Genomic DNA, 20,240 nt, shown 5'->3' on the forward strand with positions numbered 1-20,240 from the left:
CTTGAATCTATTTTGGCAAAAACTGGCTCAAATGACAGGAGAGATTGGCAGAGCATTGGGGCTTTCAATATGACATTGCCGCTGGCTTTCTTTGACAGATGAAAGACCATTCTGCTACTATAAATTTGATTATTATGCACCTTCTTTGCATAGGAATAATTTTGCTTTTTGACTGTTTACATTTATACTTGTAGTTTATTGACAGACTGCTACTCATTGGGTTTGTTGCATGATATATACATATTTAACTGACCCAGTACGTTTTTCCCCCCCCATGAATTGCTAATGTTTCTCTTTTTATGATCTTTTAGCACTTACTTAAAAGAGTATAATATGTGGTGGCTGATACCACTAAGATATAATTTATTGTATTTCTTTGGTAAGTTTCTATCCCATTTTTTGGAACACTGGGAAGAATAATAAGCTGAGTTTATTTTTTATAATTTGACTCTTCTCTCATCTGTTAAGTTATGAGTTCTCTTTTTGTACAGTAGTTGGAATTCTTTTTACAGTTAGATCCTGCCTTGAATCTTTCTAAAGGGGGAAAGGTGAAAGGAATTATTAATTAGCAGGCTGATAATTTCTGTGAATAAGGTAACAATTAAGGTTAGTCTTTAATTTCCTTATCCACATACTATAAAGGATGTGAAAAAGGATATATTTATCTTGCTTATGTTTTATAATGTATACTTTTGATTAGGTTAAAATACTACGACTATACCAGAAGCCTGACTGAATTACTGTTTAGTAGGTTTTCAGTGATTGTGACTTTAAAGAAACCAAATATGGTTGCTTTAAATTGAGAGTTCTGAATGTAGAGAAGTAAGCTGATGACAGCTAGGAAGTCAGATCTTTCCAGTCAGAAAACCCTGCTGGGAAAAGACACAAAGATCAGAACTGATGGTTCAGGAAAGGAGGAAGCCATGCTCTGACAACATTTGACAATTCAGACAAACAACACAGCCTATTACCATTTAGGCTTCAAGCAGCAGTCCTCTCACAAATAATTTCAGCAGATAGACCTTGAAACACATTCATCCAAGAATTCAGAGACCTTGGGAAGAGGTCCCAAGTCTTAAAGTTGCCAAGGTTGAGGACCCCCTGGTTTAAAGCAAGTACAATATCACATTATGTTAGTAGTTGTAAAAAGTAAAGGTAAAGGTTCCCCCGCACATGCGTGCTAGTCATTTCCAACTCTAGGGGCCGGTGCTCATCTCCGTTTCAAAGCCGAAGAGCCAGCGCTTGTCCGAGGACATCTCCGTGGTCATGTGGCCGGGATGACTAGACGCCAAAGGCGCATGGAACGCTGTTAGCTTCCCACCGTAGTGGTCCCTATTTTTCTACTTGCATTTTTACGTGCTTTCGAACTGCTAGATTGGCAGAAGCTAGGGGTATTTAACCTAGAGAAGTATATATTGAAGACTGCATGATACAGTAGTCCTAAGTCCTTTTCTTTTATAATCCTGGCTTGTGCTGCTGCTAACATTTGAATGCAAAGTATCAACATACTTGAGCTGGCCTTTCCCTGCTATTCCATAGGAAATACAGAGAAAAAAATGGTGTAATTTTTTAAAACTATAATCCTCCTAAAACAGTGCCTACAAACCAGGAACATCTACTATTATGACATCAAAATATCATTGTTTCGTCTATACTATAAAGCTGGATGTGAAAAAAAAAATTAAAAAGTGCAGCTTGTGGCAGCTTAAAAAAATTGTTCAAACTATTACCTTTGATTCAGTCTGTCTCTTTTTTCCATTTGGAAAAGAACCTTACAAAAATAATATCTATAATAATTGTCTTATTTTTTGTCATCCTGCACACTAGCGTTTCATGGCGGTCACAGTCCCTTGTCACTGTTACATAGCATTGATAATGTTTAAAAATTATGATGTAAAATTATACACATCAGTACAATACCTCCTTGATATGTGACTGAACTATATTTCATTTTAAAATCTGAAATTAATGTATTCATCTATATCTACAATTGTACATGCATAGTCAATGTACATGGGCTTATCCGGGATGTTAAGTCTTCTGCCAGGCTGCTCACTCATGTGCATGAAAATAGCCACCTGAATAGAAACTGGAGTTTGGAATAACCAGATTCATTCATTTTTCCTGTCTGTCTGTTCTTCAGAAAAATGCTCAAGATTATTGCTAACTTGGGGCCATTGCAATTGCGTTAGTGATCCTTGGCTTTACTCTTGGGTTTTCATTTCTTATTCTTTTTATTTTAGAAAAAAATTCCAATGGTTCTATTCCTGGTGTATAGTACCACAGCATGATTAGAATGCTGCCTAAATCCCTGAAGAGCGATTAACGTAAATAATACAAGGCAGGTTTCTATGTACCCTGAAACTGTGTTCTCATACTGACTTTGGTTTTCAACTATCCAGCATTCAAGTGGATCTTAAATAGTAAAAAAATCTAAGGAAGCATCAAAAGAAGCAAGGTTTTTAATAATGCTTATTAGACCAAAAATATGAATACATACAATGGAATCTCAGTCAGAATTCTCAGAAGGAAGGGAGGGAGGAAAGAAAGGGAAGGAAGGAAGGAAGGAAAGAAAGAAGGCAGGAAGGAAAGAAGAAAGGAAGGAAAAGTAATATATGGAGAATAGGAAGCAATAGATGATACATGATAAAAATGAGAGCATCTACTTGGAAGAGTTTTCTCTGATGCATAACCTTTAGTAACTGCATAAGACATTTTACACATAGGATTCTTATTTGATTTGCTTAAGTTAATAAGTTGTATTGTAGAAAGATTGAAATCTTTCTCTTTGTTTAGTTGTTATCTGAAAGTATAGGAAAAAAAACTTATCATAAAAGAAAAACAAGGAAGAACTGTAAATTTGGATTTGTATGAAATGTAAGGCCATAGTGTATGGTACAAGCTGTGATATGTCCTGTGTGTCATCACATCACTACCCAAATTATATACAGGTAGTTCTCGACTTACGATCACAATTGAGCGCAACATTTCTGTTGCTAAATGGGACATTTGTTAAGTGAATTTTGCCCCATTTTAAGACCTTACTTGAGACAATTGTTAGGTGAATCAGTTGTTAAGTGAGTAACACAATTGTTAAGTGAATCTGGTTTCCCCATTGATTTTGCTTGTCAGAAGGTTGTAAAAGGGGGTCACATGACATTGCAACCATCATAAATAAGAGTCAGTTTCTAAAAGTCTGAATTTTGATCATATGACCACAAGGATGCTTCAACAGTCATAAATGTGAAAAACAGTCAGAAGTCCCTTTTTTCAGTGCTGTTATAACTTCGAAGAAACTGTTGTAAGTCAAGGCCTACCTGTAACATGGTGACAGAATGATACACACAACATCACTTGTCCCTTTTTTTCTCCCTGTTGAGAGCCATGCATAAGACATCTTTCTTCCCATACAAAGAAGACCCCGGCTTGCCATGTAAACATGGGTATTATGTCTCATTATGATAAAAAGAGTAACATGATAATATAATAAAAATATTGATGAATAATAATGTAATAATATTTATCTATCACAAAGCTGATTAAATATTTCTCAACTAGCCACAAAGGTTAGTACAGGTTGTCCTCATTTACTGACTGCTGTGTTTATCAACTGTTTGCAGTTGCAACAGTGATGAAAAGGTAACTTTATGACCAATCCACATATTTATGATCTTCACAGGTCTATAAAGGAAAGCAAAGCTGAAGTAAGATCATAAGCACAGTCGTGGTTTTACTTAATGACCGCTTATTTTAATAAGTTGCCAGTCTCAAATGTGATTGCTAAATGAGGACTACGTCTAGTGTAGAATTCTCATACAAAAATGAATGTGGTGAAGATCTTAGCAACACTTATAAAGGGTGAAATTTATGGAAGATTGAGATTATTTTTCAGTAAACATGCATAGCGCTGCATTATCAATAAGTTGCAAAATGCTGGTTGTATTATCACTGGTACAGTGTCCTTTGTTTTCCCATTGAATAAACAATCTGTAAATTGTTACAAAATAGCAGTAACCATGTTAATAAATAATATAAATAATATTTAATAAGATACACTTTTCTACTTTCAAAATGTACTAATCAACAGATGCAGCAAATCATTTGCTATTCTGTACTTGATAAAGTATGTGAAATGAATACTCTTCTTAGCAGCTGCAACAAACATTAGAAAGTTACCTGAATTCTCCTTACTGGTAAAATCAGTGTCTTGTTGCAGAAATCTTTCCCTGTTGCATTCCTGTTTTAAGTTTAGGATTACAGGGTTCTGGATTAATAATTACATTGTCCAATTCTGCTTTTTTTGTATTCAATCCAGACAGACAGAATAATTAGCAGGATTTGTGCATAAACCAAGCAAATAAAAATTACAGTGTGACATATATATATATATATACTGCTCAAAAAAATAAAGGGAACACTTAACACAATGTACTGTATTTAATAGTAGGATGTCTTATTTTCTGTTCCCTTTATTTTTTTGAGCGGTATATATATATGCATTAACAAGCTGTAGCTTCCTTATGCTTTGAACTTTGTGCCATTACTTTGAGCTTTGTTATTTATCATTTGCTTTTTTCTTGTTAATTTAATGCACTGCATCTCACAAGTTGCATCTCATGAGAAGTCATGTTTTATATAGCTATGCTCATGCTTTTTTTATATAATGTTTCAGCTCATCCACCATATACCATGTGCTTTAGAGTGAAATTCTACCCGCATGAACCCCTGAAGATTAAGGAAGAGCTCACCAGGTATTTTTGTCCTGTCCATGCATTTAGTGCTTTAGTAAACTTCTGTGCTTTTGCTGGCTTTTAATTTTATACATATTTTTTAGGATTTAAAGAACAGTTTATGAGATTTTTCAATTAATAGTATATGTGTCGCACATAGGTATGTTAGATATTAGAGCTACCTTAAAATATTAAGATAATAATTTAATTATCAATGCCTATATTAGGCACATTCTAATTTAAAGTACAGTGCGTAAACTTTTGAGTGATTCAGTTTACTCTGTCAGGTAAGATATAAACAAAGCTGCTACTGCCTTTATTTTTAAGTGGAATGTGCGTGTTACTTGATAATTGGTAAAAAAGAAACTAAATGGAAGGAAATTTGATTGCTGCTGTATTAACAAAGAGTAATAGAGCTGCAAAAGTGCTGACATTGAGCATTACATATGTAGAATTGTGCAAAGTATTAGAAAGAAGGGCTTTGCAAAGCTTATGGGTGTGAAAGAAGTACTCTTCCTTAAAGTATTAAAGCAGCTACATCCTTTGGAAGGCTTGTGCAGCTTGTTCAAAGGCTGTTCCTAGCTTTCTGTTCAAATGTATGCATGCACAACCATTTCATCTTGCTAGTAGTCTTGGAAGAAGAGTTATCTGTTTATACACCTGCACAAGTAGACAAGTGGGAACAGATTTAGCACTTTGAGAACGGGTGTTTTGCCCAGGCTGACAATTTCACAGAAAAGGCTGTGTTTTGGGGAGCCAAAACTCATGGCAGGAAATCTGGTCTCAAAGTGCCTTGAATTAATGCTTAAAATTCTAGTAGAGGATCTAGCATCTCATCCCGTACACCTGCATAATGAGATAGTTTGCTATTTTAGATGAATGATCTCAAGAACTATTCACACATAAGAAATCCTGAACTTGTGTAATTTTGTACAATAACAATATTAGAAATACACGAACAAATAATTAAGCCAGTAAAGTGTCTGCTCTGAACAGAATTAGATGGGGAAAACAGCATTTAGATAAGGAGAGATTAACAATAGGTTCTAAAGAAATGCATTGTTCTAAGAAATACTGATCTGCATTAAAGAAATGAAATGTAAACTGTTTTTTTTTTATTTTGGGGAAATAAAAAATAAAAATAATAGGTCATGAAACAATGAAATCATAACTACTATCTCATCCCCATGGAACCTGTATTACATAGGTTTCATATATTCTATGATAAATTATTTCAGAGCGGTTTGGAAGTACCGGCAGGACAATATAGGATCCCAAAGGAGATACATATAATCTTCATCATCAATCATTCTATACTCTAAGAAAAAATAATTTTTTTCTGACATTTGAACAGCAGACATACAAATTTTTTTTTGCTATAGGAAACATGTTTTAAATCCTAATCAAATTAAATTTACAGGTTTTAGACGGTGTCCTACAGACATCATATCTGCCAAATTTCAGGGAGATGGACAGAATATTTGTATTTAAAAGGCAATTTATCTGTTTAGGAGGGCACAACTTCATCAGCTTTTCACAAGACTTACAAACTTTTTAAAAGACTGATCTTTTTAAATAGTGCTTTTTAGATCATTTTAAACCAGAAATCCTAGATCAGTCTTGCAGGGGGTTAAATTAGTATGGCAGCTTTGATCTGTACTTTAATTCCAAATAGATATAAACTGTGGAATTTTGACATGACCCTTTCAGAGATTCTAGAAATTATCAGAGATTCTAGAAATTACTCTGAAAAGTTTTTAAATTAATGTAGAGTGGATACCAAAAATGATGATAAATTTGCTATAAATAAAAGCTCTGATGAGATCAATAAATACTGCTTTATCACCATTGTCTTGACTCTTCTCTCTGGGTACCTATAGTAACAGCAAATATTACATTTTGTGAAAAGTTCTCTTCATCTATAAATTTTGCTTTTCAAACAGGATGGAAGTGGGGGGTTTTGAGTTGGTTATTGTGTCAGAATAATAAGTGGGTATTAGATATGAATGAAAAAGAAATTTCTTGTCTTACCATTTTCATCTCTTCTCTCCATGAACTTTTGAAACTTGATTTTCAAATTTTTCAGTTGGCAAGAATGCAGCATAATATATTGCAATGCCAATCAGTAATTCAACCCAAAAAGTCATGAAGAGAAATAAATACATATGCTTTTGAAATGATATTTAAATGAAAATGTAAAAAGTTCTTCAAATAAGCTATTTCTTATTTGAAATAGCAAACAAGCATCGTTATATCTTCAAAGGAGATGTTCCTGTTTCCATTCTCTTTTGTTTGAAAAAAAACCAACTTTGACATCCCCAAAGACAATCTCTGTCAAAAGTATGTTATTTTATTTTGATAGCGTATTGTGAATAAATAATTTCTGCTGTTCGCTGACAATGGTAAGGAAGTATATTTCTTTCTATGGTTTTGTAAAGAATTTTCACAGATATAATTTAATACATTTGGGGAAAATAAATCATCGCCACAAAATACAAAAGCAAATGTATTCTCACTTTAAATTCCATTTGCATTTAGAATTGATAGGGAAAAAGTAAAGCCCTTCTGGTTTAAGTTCTTATTTGGGGCAGATTTAATATTTGTAGCAATAATTCTTTATTGACCTTCTTATTTTATTTTGTTCCTAAAATATGTTAGGTGGAGATGTAAGTTGGCGAAACCAATCTGAAACTATTAATTCCACAACTGCTGACAAATAAAGCACACAAATTTACTAGTACATATATATATATATATATATATATATATATATATATATATATATATATATATATATATATATATTCCACACAAAAATACAGTCTTCATACACTGTATTTGCATTAAGCATATATATGAGCAATTATTTCCTTCTACCATAGTAATCTTAATGGATTTGCTCAAAAACTAATTTTAGAGTGAAGAGACTCAAAAATGTCCTCCGAAGTCATCCAGTTTTGTGCTACCTTATGCACAATATGCCATAGTTAGGTTTGTTATTTCTTATAATAGTATTTTGATATTAGTATTTCTGCCTTGAATTGTTTTAGATCCTATTATACTGATTGTTATTGTTCATCAGATAGATAGATAGATAGATAGATAGACAGACAGACAGACACACAGACACACACACACACACACACACACACACACAATACTTCTATTATTAGATATTTTGATTGAATCAGGACTTAGGCTGTAATAAAAATTATTGATTGAGACTGAAGAGAAAAATATGTAATTATTAAAGTAATTTTTAATCCAACTCTACCCTTTTTTCTGTTATGAAAATTAAAAGTTGGTCTGTAATTTTCAAATTAGTATTTTTAAAGGCTTTTAGAATATGTTCAAAACTGGGGGAATCCTGAAAAACAGCACATAAACTCATCAAAGTGTTAAGCTTGGTGAATCCAAGTATGACTAATTATATAGTAAATTTATCTATTCCTATACCATTTACAGATTGTCCTTGACTTACAGCCACAATTGGGACTGGGATTGCAATCGTAACTCAGGGCTGTCTTAAAGCAAGGAACTGTACTGATTTACAACAGCAATCCCAGTGTTCCCCATTGCAGTTGTCACCTGAGAATCATGGGTCATTAAATGAGTACCCATCCTGATTCAAGCCATTCCAGATTTGGTCCCTCCCCAAGCCTCATTAAAGTAATTCCCCCCCCACACACACATCCCTCTCTCTCCCCATCTATACCCTTTTAGCCACCCACCCTGCACCTTGCCTTGTGTGGCTCTGGGGCTACTTGCCACTGTCTGGGAAACCTCGCCCACCTCAGCCTACCCCAACAAGCCCAACAATCATTCACCCTACTGTCTTCCCCAGAACCATGTGGCTCCCCATGCTTAGCAGATGTCAACAAGATTTAATTTGCTCCCAGTCCAATCCAATTCACCAGCAAGTACGACCAGGTATCTGTTTGCCCAGCTACCTTCTCTCCTAATTCCTTGCACAGACTTTTCACCTTTTGCTGTTTCCTTTCCTGACCCAGCTTCTCTGGAGAATGTTTCTGACAACACTCCCTGAGCCTCTGGAAAGCTGTGCTGTCTTGCTAACACTCTACTAACTTTCCAAAGGTGTTCCAGACAGCACATTCAATAAAGGGAAATTCACCGTGTCTTTAATTCACTGGTTCCACACTTGAACTGCTCTTGTTATTAGGAAGTGGGCATATGTTGATGAGTTAAACGCTAGCAACAGCTCCAACTTATCTCAAAGCAACCATAGAAATATGTGCCCTTGGACAGACAACCCTAATGGGCAGAATACAGATAGAGCTAGTTGCTTAACAACCTTTTGAATTCACAACAGACTTGGGAAGGATGATTTATGGCTTGTAAAGCATTTCTGACCATTGCAAAACTCACACACTCCCGCGGGACATATGATTGCAGTTCTGAGGGGTTGGCAACCTGTTCACACTTACAGGCAGTTACCAAATGCCTGGCAATCATGAGATTGCCATTAGTAATTTTTCCTAGAAAGTCAGCAAAGAAAATTGCAAGCTGTTGTCACCTGTTGTGAGGACTCCCTCATAGGGAGAGAAGATATGGGGAGATAGGGAGACAAGGATTTGTTCATTTTATACCATCTTTATTATTTTTACAAATAAGGTAGCAAATACATCCAATATGTCTTCTTCATGGTATTTTCCCCACAATAACAATCCTGGGAGGTGAATTGGGCTAAGATCACTCAGCTGGCTTTCATGGCTAAGATGGGACCAAAACTTACAGTCTTCTGCTTTCTAGCCTAGTGCCTTAACCACTGGACCAAACTTAGCATACTAAAATACTTGTTCCCTGCCTCTCTGTGCCTTATCTCCTTGCCTCTCCGTGTCTGAGGCTCTGCAGGCATAGAGAGGCAGGAAGAGAAGGATTTTAGCTTTTCCGTTTGCTTAAACATCTGTAAGATTGCTTAACGACTGCAGCTGGGAATGCTGGGATCATGGTCATTGACTGAAGCAGTCACCTGATATCTAGCTTAACTACTGCTTTGTTCAATGACTGTTACATTTTCAGTTCTGGTTGTTAAGCAAGCTATGCTTAATCCTTTCCCTTGCCACTACGTCAGTAAATAATCTTGTCTCCTACTGCTTTTTCTAACTGCCAGAGGCAAAATGCAGCTACCCATATCCTTTCTCTTCTGATTCCAAATAGTAGCCTAAGGGAGAAAGAATAAGTACTCCTTTTCTCACTATCCCTCTATTCAAAATATCAGCCTTCTATAACTGCTTGTCCTTTAAGGACATATTGAGCAACCATAATATTATTTCTTCTTGCAAATTGAACTGCATAATACACGTCTATTTAAAAAACTATTTAAAATAGAAAACAAGTTGAGTGCATAGACAGAAATAGAAGGTATACATTCCTTAGTGTTTTCCCATAGTGACAATACTATACTTTATAGGATTTTTGTTTTTAAAAAAGAATAAATTGCAATACATGTTATAAGCCAGACATTGTAACTCAATGTAATGCTTCTAAATACTATTTTTCTTTATTGGAAATATAGTATGGTAAGTAGAGAAGTGATTCATTCTCTCCCTCCCTCTCCCTCTCCCTTTCCCTCCCTCCCTCCCTCCCTCCCTCCCTCCCTCCCTCTCTCTCTCTCTCTCTCTCTCTCTCTCTCTCTCTCTCCCTCTCCCTCTCCCTCTCCCTCTCCCTCTCCCTCTCTTATGTACTGGGCTTTTGGATTATCACCACGTGTGTTGTTGGAGAACTAACGGTTCTCCAGCAACCCAGACAGGACGTCTCCAGTCCTGCAATTGGTCAACTTTGGGCGGTAAACATGGGTTCAATCCGATTGGTTGCTACCAGAGGGTCTGGCTATATATTGAGGCAGGGTGACTCCAAATCCTCAGTACAGTTTCAGCTTAATAAAAGAATGAGTTTCTCTGTACTCAACTGCATGTCTTCATTCCTGCTCATCAGAGCCCATGACATAATAGTGGCGATGAAGGTGGGATCCTGTTTCACCGCCTAAGGGCTGAAGTCACAAGGGGATGGCATTACTCACTGGAGGGAAGAGGCATCTTCCCCCCCCCTCCCTAGCTGGCTAGTAAAGCTACACTAGTGGCCGTGTGCTCAGAGGACGCGTTCCCTGAGCCTAAGAAGCAGGATCCAACAACTCAGGAATCGAGGAAAGATGCCGAAGGTCGGCAAACTCAAAGAGTTCAACATTAAACATCCAGAAGATTGGCCGTCTTACCTCTCACAAGTGGAGAACTAAAAACGAGCAAACCAGATTGCAGAGGAAGGCCTCAAAGCTGCAAAGTTGCTGTACGTGTGTGGACCAGCGACTTTCGATCTAGCGGAAAATCTCTTCGCACCAACGCCCATTGAAGCAGTATCGTTTGCTGACCTTAAGAAGAAGATGACCAGGCATTTTCAGCCAAAAATGTCAGAGATGACATGGCGTTTTAAATTCGACCAATGAGTGTAGCTTCCCGGTGAGACAGCATCAGAGTTTATCGCGGGCCTAAGGCAGGCCGCACACCTCTGCAAGTTTTCGAATTTAGAGGAGCGTCTGAGAAACCGACTCGTCTGTGGCCTGAGAGACAGAACCCTGCAGCAGAGATTGTTTGCCAGACCAAATCTCACATTCGCCGAAGCACAAGATGAGGTCATGGCTGACGAAGTAGCCGGAGGTGCAGTACAAACAGTGCAGCCCACCAAATCTCCAAAGATAGAAGATTCCGTCCACCACGAGGTCGCCAAATGCGGCGGAGAATCATCAGAAGACGAAGAACCCGAAATAAACAAGCTCCAGAGACAGCCAAGCACGCAAAACCGTGGCAACCAGCAAAGAGAGAATGATTACAAGGCAGTCCTCTTACCTAGATGTAAGGGGTGTGGAGGCAACCACTCTCGCGCCAATTGTAGATTCCATTTGGCCATGTGTAGAGCTTGTGGAAGGACCGGCCACATCGTGGTGGTGTGCAGAGCTCGCCAGAGAGACAGGCCACCCAAGCACCAGTCGGAGGAACCGACTAGGAAAGGTACTGGGGCCCTGGGTCCAGTTAGTGTGGGGTTCTTCAGGAGCCAGAGAAGCGTTTGTCGCACTGGGGCTTGTCGTCCCCTTAAGCCTAAACTTAAGCTCTCGGTAGAGCTACAAGGAATTCCATGCAAAATGGAATTGGACTTTGGCTCGGCAGTCTCAATCATCTTGCATGACACATTCAACTTTGTGTGCAGACGCAGCAACCAGTGGGCTAAACTAAGACGCTCAGATATTATTTTAACAGATTTTCAGAATGCTCAGGTTAAAGTTAAGGGTGAAGCCACCTTATTGGTGAAATTAAAGGGTTTTTGGGGCACCTGGATGTCATAGTAGTAGAGGGCCAAAGAACAAGTCTTATAGGACTTGATTGGTTTGAGGCTTTGGGCATTCAAATAACAGGCATTAACCGGACACAGACAGCAGACCTCATGGCTGTTTGTGAGGAATTTGCGGATGTTTTCGAGTCAAAACTGGGAACTTATACTGGGTCACCAATTTCCTTTAAATTAGATCCTAACGTTGTACCGATTAGGGTCAAGCCTCGCAGAGTTCCTTTCGCCTTAAAATACAAAATCGATTCTGAAATCGATAAGTTAGTAGAGCAGGGTGTATTACAGCCTGTTGATGGGGGGGAGTGGGAAACTCCTATTGTCACCCCACTAAAGCCCAACGGGGAGGTTCGCATTTGCGCAGACTACAAATGCACATTAAAGCCTTAAATCAACATGCATACCCGGTCCCGATAGTCAGCCATATTCTTGCCTCTTTGCAAGGGGGAACCATTTTTGCTAAACTTGATTTAGCTCAGGCGTATCAGCAACTGCCGGTAGACGAGGCCACAGCCACGGCTCAAACAATAGTAACTCATAGAGGGGCATTCAAAGTCAAACGCTTGCAGTTTGGAGTCAGCGTTGCACCGGGTATTTTCCAAGGAATTATGGAATGCACACTTAAAGGTATACAGGGTGTCTGTCCTTATTTTGATGATGTTCTCATTGCCGGGGAATCCCCAGAAGTATTGGCCAACAGGCTCAGGGCTGTGTTACAAAGGCTCCGCGATGCGGGCCTCAAATTAAAGAAAAACAAATGTAGTATTGGGGTTTCATCAACGGAATTCTTGGGGTTCTGTATTGATGCTAGTGGAATTCACCCTGCTGAGTCAAAAGTTAAGGCCATCAAAATGGCTCCTAGGCCAAAATCAAAAGCAGATCTGCAAGCATTTTTGGGTCTCCTGAATTTTTATCACACATTTCTACCTCATAAGGCTGCAATAGCTGAGCCCCTCCACAGGCTACTTGATAAAAAAGCCTCTTGGAAATAGACTGACTTACATGAAAAAAGTTTCCAGGATCTTAAGGCCCTTCTTTCAGAAAAGTCCACTGTAACTCATTACATTGAGTCTAAACCTGTATGTCGTGCATGTGATGCATCTCCCTACGGGGTGGGGGCAGTCTTAAGCCACATAGACAAGAATGGGAAACAAGTTCCTATTGCATTCTATTCTAAAACCTTATCTGTTGCTGAGCGTAATTATGCACAAATTGATAAAGAAGCCTTAGCCATAGTGGCTGGAGTCAAAAAATTTCATGATTATTTATATGGCAGGGATTTTACTGTCTACACTGACCACAAACCCCTTTTGGGCCTATTCACAACAGATAAACAAACTCCCCACATACTATCTCCAAGAATGCTGAGATGGTCTATATTTTTGTCTGCATACAAATTTAAGTTAATTCACAAACCTGGGAAGGAAATGGGCCATGCAGATGGGCTCAGCAGACTACCACTGCCACTAATGGATCCTGATCCAGCTCCTGCTGCAAAAATATTGTCCATTCAGGACTTGCCTGAGTTTCCCCTCCATGCTGGGGATATTGCTGCTGAGACTGCCACAGATAAAATTCTGAGCAGAGTACTGTCATGGGCATACACGGACTGGTTGGAAAAAAGTCCAGGCCCTGATTTCCAAAGTTATTTTGTCAGAAGACATGAATTGTCTGCACATAAGGGTTGCATATTATGGGGCAACAGAGTCATTATCCCCACATCATTGAGGAACAGAGTCTTACAATCCTTACATGAAGGCCATCCAGGCATTGTACGGATGAAAGCCTTAGCTAGAAGCTACCTTTGGTGGCCTGGCCTAGATAAGGCTGTGGAGGATCAAGTCCATGGTTGCTATACCTGCCAGAGGTCTAGGCCTGAAATGCCTCAGGCCTCAGTTCATAGGTGGGAGGAAACACATACCCCCTGGTCCAGGGTTCATATAGATTACACTTGGCCTTTTCAAGGACAACTTTTTATGGTAGTAGTGAATAGCCACTCAAAATGGCTGGAAGTAGTTCCAATCCCTAATACGACTACTGCTAGGACCATCCAGGTGCTGAGAAAACTCTTTGCAACACACGGGTTGCCTGATGTTTTGGTTTCTGATAATGGGGCTCAGTTCACTGCTGCTGAGTTTCAGGCTTTTCTCAGAGCTAACCTCATCAGACATGCTACGTCTGCACCATTTCACCCCTCTTCGAATGGACAAGCCGAACGCATGGTGAGGACAACAAAGGAGGCGCTCAAGCACATCATCACAGGTGACTGGCATCATAGACTGGCAGATTTCTTGCTCTGTCAACACTCTACACCCTGCACAACTACAGGTAATAGTCCTGCTGAGCTTCGTTGGGGAAGGCGCTTAATTACTAAACTGGACAGGTTGCATCCAGACAGAGTGGCATCCAAAGCATCTAAACCAAAACCCCTGAGGGGGCTGCAAATAGGTGATTGGGTTTGGGCCAGGAATTATGGGCCTGGAAACTTGTGGGTTCCTGGTCAGGTGGTCAAAGAATCTGGACCCCTATCTTATAAAGTGGGGTTGGAGGGAGGGCGACTGGTCTTAAGACACATTGACCAACTTAGGAAAAGGTTTCCAGAACGGTCACTATGTGAGCACTATGACAAGTCCCTCCCGAAGTCCTCAAGCTGGCGCCCAAGCCAGCTCACACCAGAACCACCAGGGTTTTCCTTTCTCAGTGGAACTTTATTCTGAGGAGGAACATGGCAGCTCAGAAGTGCAACATGGGACCCCTGACCAGGCGAACCAGCCAAATCTCAGTGATCGCTGTGCCTACTCTGGTAAACAGTCTGAGTCTGGGGTGGGCCAACCTGGAGAGGCCAGCCAGAGCAATTCAACTCCTCTGGACACCGGAGCACAAGGGGACATGGGTCTACCCAGCCCACCGGGTAAGCTGGTAGATCACAAAGTGACTGGAACTCCAAGGCGTTCCTCCAGACCACACAAACCCCCAGCATATCTTACAGACTATGTTGTAAAATAAAGTGATGTGTAATGTGTGACATTGTACCTCTACCTACAGAGATTGGGGGTAAATTGTAACTGCTCTCAAGCATGTTCACTCAGACGTTGTTTTATCTCTTTGTAGTTATACTGTGTTGACAAGCTATTTTATCCATTGTTTAATTTCATTTAGTCCATTCTACAAGGCACATCTGTAAAGGTCGCATAATGTCATTCTAACTACCTTGGCTTAACAAAGCATTACATTTATTGTTTTATTATTATTTTGGTATTTTGGTTGTTGGGAGTGATTAATAAGCCTTGACTATTGTCAAGGGTATTTAGCCTGATCTTAGGAGGGAGGGGTATTATGTACTGGGCTTTTGGATTATCACTACGTGCGTTGTTGGAGAACTAACAGTTCTCCAGCAACCAATTGGTCAACTTTGGGCGGTAAACATGGGTTCAATCCGATTGGTTGCTACCAGAGGGTCTGGCTATATATTGAGGCAGGGTGACTCCAAATCCTCAGTACAGTTTGAGCTTAAATAAAGAATGAGTTTCTCTGTATTCAACTGCATGTCTTCATTCCTGCTCATCAGAGCCCACAACATAATACCCTCCCTCCCTCCCCCCTCTCTTTCTCTCTCTCTCACACACTAAATTTCCTTTTCTGCATTGCTTTACAGATTGCAGTTCAGACTTTCCTAATCAACTGCCTTCTAGATATGCTGCTGTTCTCATTGTGGCATTTTCGGCCAATATCTGATAATGAGTAAATTAGAATTATTGAGAGAGGAGGAGAGAAAATAAAAATAGAAATCTTTTCCCTTACAAAATGCAGGTACCTTTTATACCTCCAAATCAAAAGAGATATTTTCCATGGCCGTTTGCTGTGTGGGTTCTCTGATGCTGCTTACCTGGGAGCGTGCATTATTCAAGGTAAGTGAAATGATTATACTCTGGTACTTTTACTTCAGCGCACTATAATAGCATGGTTTTAAAATTAATAGTGTTATATCCAAGATAGATGAATTATACTTTAGGCTGGATTTTGTCCACTTATAATTAGGTATATAAGTTAGACAATAGGCTGTGGCTTTCCACTGTTTCTAGTCTACTGCTTCTACTGTTGCATATTCCTGCCTTCTATTCACATTCCCACAGTATTTTGAAATAAAGGATGAAAACATATTTTTTCTTCACCTTATAGGAGAATGATATTGTTGACACAGGTAATGCTGCTGACCTTTCATGCTGTCTCAGTAAAAAGCTACATATTTGTAGGGCTATACAGATCATTGGATTGAGGTGCTCATGAAAGCAGCTCCTCTCTTTGAATTGTCTCTTGTAAGGCCTGTGTGGTAGTTTCAAAAACTAGATATTTGGCAGGTATGTACACTTTGAGAAGAAAGTGAAGCAAAGTGGCTATGCACATACATGCGTGGGGAAACAATTAAGAAAAACCTTTGAGGAAGCTACTACTTTCACTATTCATCTAAGCCAGGGGTCTTCAAACTTGGCCTTTTTATAACTTGTGGACTTCAACTCCCAGAATTCCTCAGCCAACCTTTTCCAACCTTTCAGTTGGAAAAAATGATATTTCAGAAATCAACATCTCAGAGATAAATATAAAAACTTTAAAGATAAGTATCAGAGCTTTGGGATTGTGCAGTGAAACCCATTTATATGTAAACTGTAAATAGTGCATTTCCAGTGTTGAACTTCTCATTTAGTAAGAATGTATTTGGTGTTTCCTCTCTGTTTTTCTTTTTCCTGTACAGCTGAACTAGGTGATTATGATTCTGATGAACATGTGGATAATTACGTCAGTGAATTTAAGATCTTCCCTAAACAATCTCAAAAGCTGGAAAGAAAAATTGGCGAAATACATAAAAATGAATTCAGGTAATTGAGATTGCCATTTAAGGAAGTTACTCAGTTATTTTTAGTGAATCTGCAGGAAAATTTATTTTCCCTTGGATTTGCTACTTACATATAGGTGCAGTAAAATTAATATAGTCAAGATGTTAATGGGTTAAGATGTTAAGTGTAGTATGATATTTTAAAAACTACTACTACATTGTAGACATGATACAATACAAAAGTAAGGTTACCCAAACTCATTTGTTTCAGTGGAGTTGGGATTCTGTGGCTTTCCAGATGTTTTTGAATTATAACTTAAGGTTCTTTTAATTGGTGATGATGGATGGGATTGCTGGGAATTGTAATTCAGGCACTGCTAATTCTATATCCTTTTCTATGTGCTCTGGATGGCTGTTGTGATACTGCTAATGCTTTTACATATCTAAAGATTTTTTTTTCCTTTTTGAATTTTATCTGCAATGTTAATCATAAGAATAAAACATTTCTCCTCCTACTATGTATCAAGCAGTGGGGTAGTCTCAGTTGCTGTCATTAGGCAAATTCCACATGGTTGCAGTGTCCCAATGTCACATGATCACCATTTATAATGTCAGATTACCATTGACTTTGTTGGAAGCTGGCAATGAAGGTCCCAGTGACAATTAGGTGACTATTGCAATGTCGAAATAGTGAGCTGTTTGCCAAGAACCTGAATTGTTTATAAAACTGAATATTAAAGGCATGCATTAATAATTATTTGAATCCAATTTTCAAAATCAGAATGTATTGTTTGATTATTAATAAATTATCTTTCCATGTTTGAAAGTGTATGAAGGTATTAGTATTTTTTTAAGATGACAGTGGAAAATCTGAAAAGTATCTTTGCTTTTATGTTGGCGAGATTTTTATTCTATGCTATTCATTCGATGATTAATTCTGACTCTGAAAAATAGGAACATTTTCTGTAGTGCTTTTATTTCTACAAGAGGAACTTTCCAGTTTGTCACTAACACAAAGGTGAGAAAATTGTCCTTCAGTCTGATAAAATACTGCTAATTTACAATTTTATAATTAGACCTTTTTATATATAACTGCTTCAAGATGCCATAATTTTGGTTGTTGAAACACTATTTGCTGCTATTGAAAAAAAGATTTCAGTAAAAGTTTATTGTGTCACAAAGAGATATGTAATATAAACAGTGCCGTTTAGAAGATCTGCTGTTTAAACAGGCTAATTTTTCCTCTTTTGATTCAATTTTTGCTTCCCATTCTTTGATCTTTGTTTCTTCTACATTTGTTTTAATTATATGTGTAGGACTAGTATTTTATTTGTTGCAATCACAGTATATATAAATTGTCAAACATCTTACTGCATGTACATTGATTTTATTTCATCTATATTTTAATGATGTTTTCTAACATCTTGCTTGATTCTTCAGTCTGATTAGTCTGTGATTGAACTGTAGCTACCAGACTGAACTGTAAAATCTGGACATCCACTAGAGAGCAAAAACAGAGAAAACTCTCTTTGCTGCCATCTAACAATCGTGGAGATTTTTTGCAGTCCAGATGTAGTGATGCCTAAATATGCTTGGGATTAAAGCATTTTGAGTACAAAAAAGCTGCTAGCATTAGTTATTACAGTATTTACTTTACTGCACTTTATACTACAGTAAGTAAATTAGTTTCTTATCCCAAGTAAACAGAACAAAAACTTCTTGCTCTGTCAAACATCTTCATTAAAAATTAATTAAATACCAGCCATAATCTGTACAGATGTTACCATCTCTGGACTTTTAAATCTGTTCTTAGAGTTATCTTAAGGCAGTTCCATTTTTTCAATCAGAAGCCCACTGTGTACCTGAGCTACAGAGAGGGTACAGGAAATGCTTTGTTGGCACAAATTTCATGACCAAGAATTCAACAGGATTTAGACTCTTGGGATGGAATAGGATTTAAACACGTGTGGCTGATTTCCTGAAGTAAAAGCTTCTTGGAAGATATGCCTGCGGAGGAAATATTTGGGAGGAAACTGCCCTCCCACTCTGAGGCAGATTCACCATGGAAGCAAGATGAAAAGTATCAGCCTGTATTGCAAAGACATAGTTGGATGTGTATGAAGGAAGATAGACCGACAATAAGTGCCTGTTTGAAGTAAGATCCTTGGACATCAGAATCTGAAATGATGCTATAGTCAATGGAATAAGTCTACAGTGAAATTACCAAAGACTAGTAAATGTTGCATGTAACTGAGGCTCTCAAAACATAATGAATCCTATCTTAATTGGATCCATCTGAATGGCTTTCAACAACATACAGTATAGTGTGTTTTGCACTCAAGAAATCAAAGGTGAGGCCACTATGCGCTTTATTAATCTGTGTCTATTCCCAAGATTATTGAAAAATGTGGAGATGAAGTAAATTTATAGGGACTCATGGTGACTGGCAATAGTGGAGATTGGTCCTGAGCAAAAGATACTAATTCTGATATCAGTACACTATTCACAATTTCCTTTGTATGTATCAGTACATGTTTGGACCATCTGAGTGTGTGATGTTGCTTGTGTTGCCAGAATGTACATAAGCTTGCAGTTATTGTTCAAAAGTTGTCTGTGTCTGCAGGGTAACAGGAATAATTAAATGCTGATAGTAGCTCTGCATATCTGGACTTAATTTCTGGTTGCCCCAACTTTTGAAACCTTAGGGCGGGGACTCCCATATTTGCCAGTAAGCCAGATCTTGGATGATTAATGTATCTGGTTGCAAAGTACCCCTTTTTCTCACTTAGACCACACTTGGTTGATCCTTTAGAAAGGAGGTGGCGGCGTTAGTAGGCAGTGGTCAGTGGCCAGGTTTTTCGTAATTTACTTTGTATGCAGTGACACAAGTTTTTTTGTTTAATAGCAGAGTGATATTTGCTTCTGGTTGCACAGATTTAACATCTGAAATCTTGGATATGTGGGTAAATCAAGAGGACAATGTTGTATTTCTGTACCACCCATCCAGTGGTGGAATTCAGATATGTGAACAACCAGTTCTCTGTGTGGATGCCGCTTCCAGAACTCCATTCTGGGCCTGGAGAACAAAAATTAGCTACTGGTTTGCTGAACTGGTGGAAACTGGTGCGAACTGGCTGAATCCCACCACCACCTCTGCCTTATATACACTACAAATATATAAATTTCAGTATATGGGCATAGAAAGTGAGGTAAAATTGTAGCTGCTCAGATCCCACCACCGCACCCATCTCATGCTTCAATTTTATTAATCTTTCATCAGTACTCAAGCCAACCTGGATTATAAAATTGACATAAACTATGGAATG

At 38.3% G+C, this 20,240-nt stretch overlaps 1 protein-coding gene across 1 annotated transcript in view; it reads left to right on the forward strand.

Annotated features, from left to right (window-relative positions):
* Positions 1–20,240, forward strand: part of FRMD3 (FERM domain containing 3) — a 94,716-nt gene that overhangs the window by 51,380 nt on the left and 23,096 nt on the right. Inside the window, exons 4-6 of the mRNA XM_081317831.1 lie at positions 4,673–4,751; positions 15,894–15,991; positions 16,834–16,957. Of these exons, the coding sequence (XP_081173957.1) occupies positions 4,673–4,751; positions 15,894–15,991; positions 16,834–16,957 (301 nt within the window). The remainder of the gene's footprint in view (positions 1–4,672; positions 4,752–15,893; positions 15,992–16,833; positions 16,958–20,240) is intronic.

The sequence above is a fragment of the Vipera berus genome (assembly GCF_964194415.1).
Source record: "Vipera berus genome assembly, chromosome: 2".
NCBI classification, from domain to species: Eukaryota; Metazoa; Chordata; class Lepidosauria; order Squamata; family Viperidae; genus Vipera; species Vipera berus.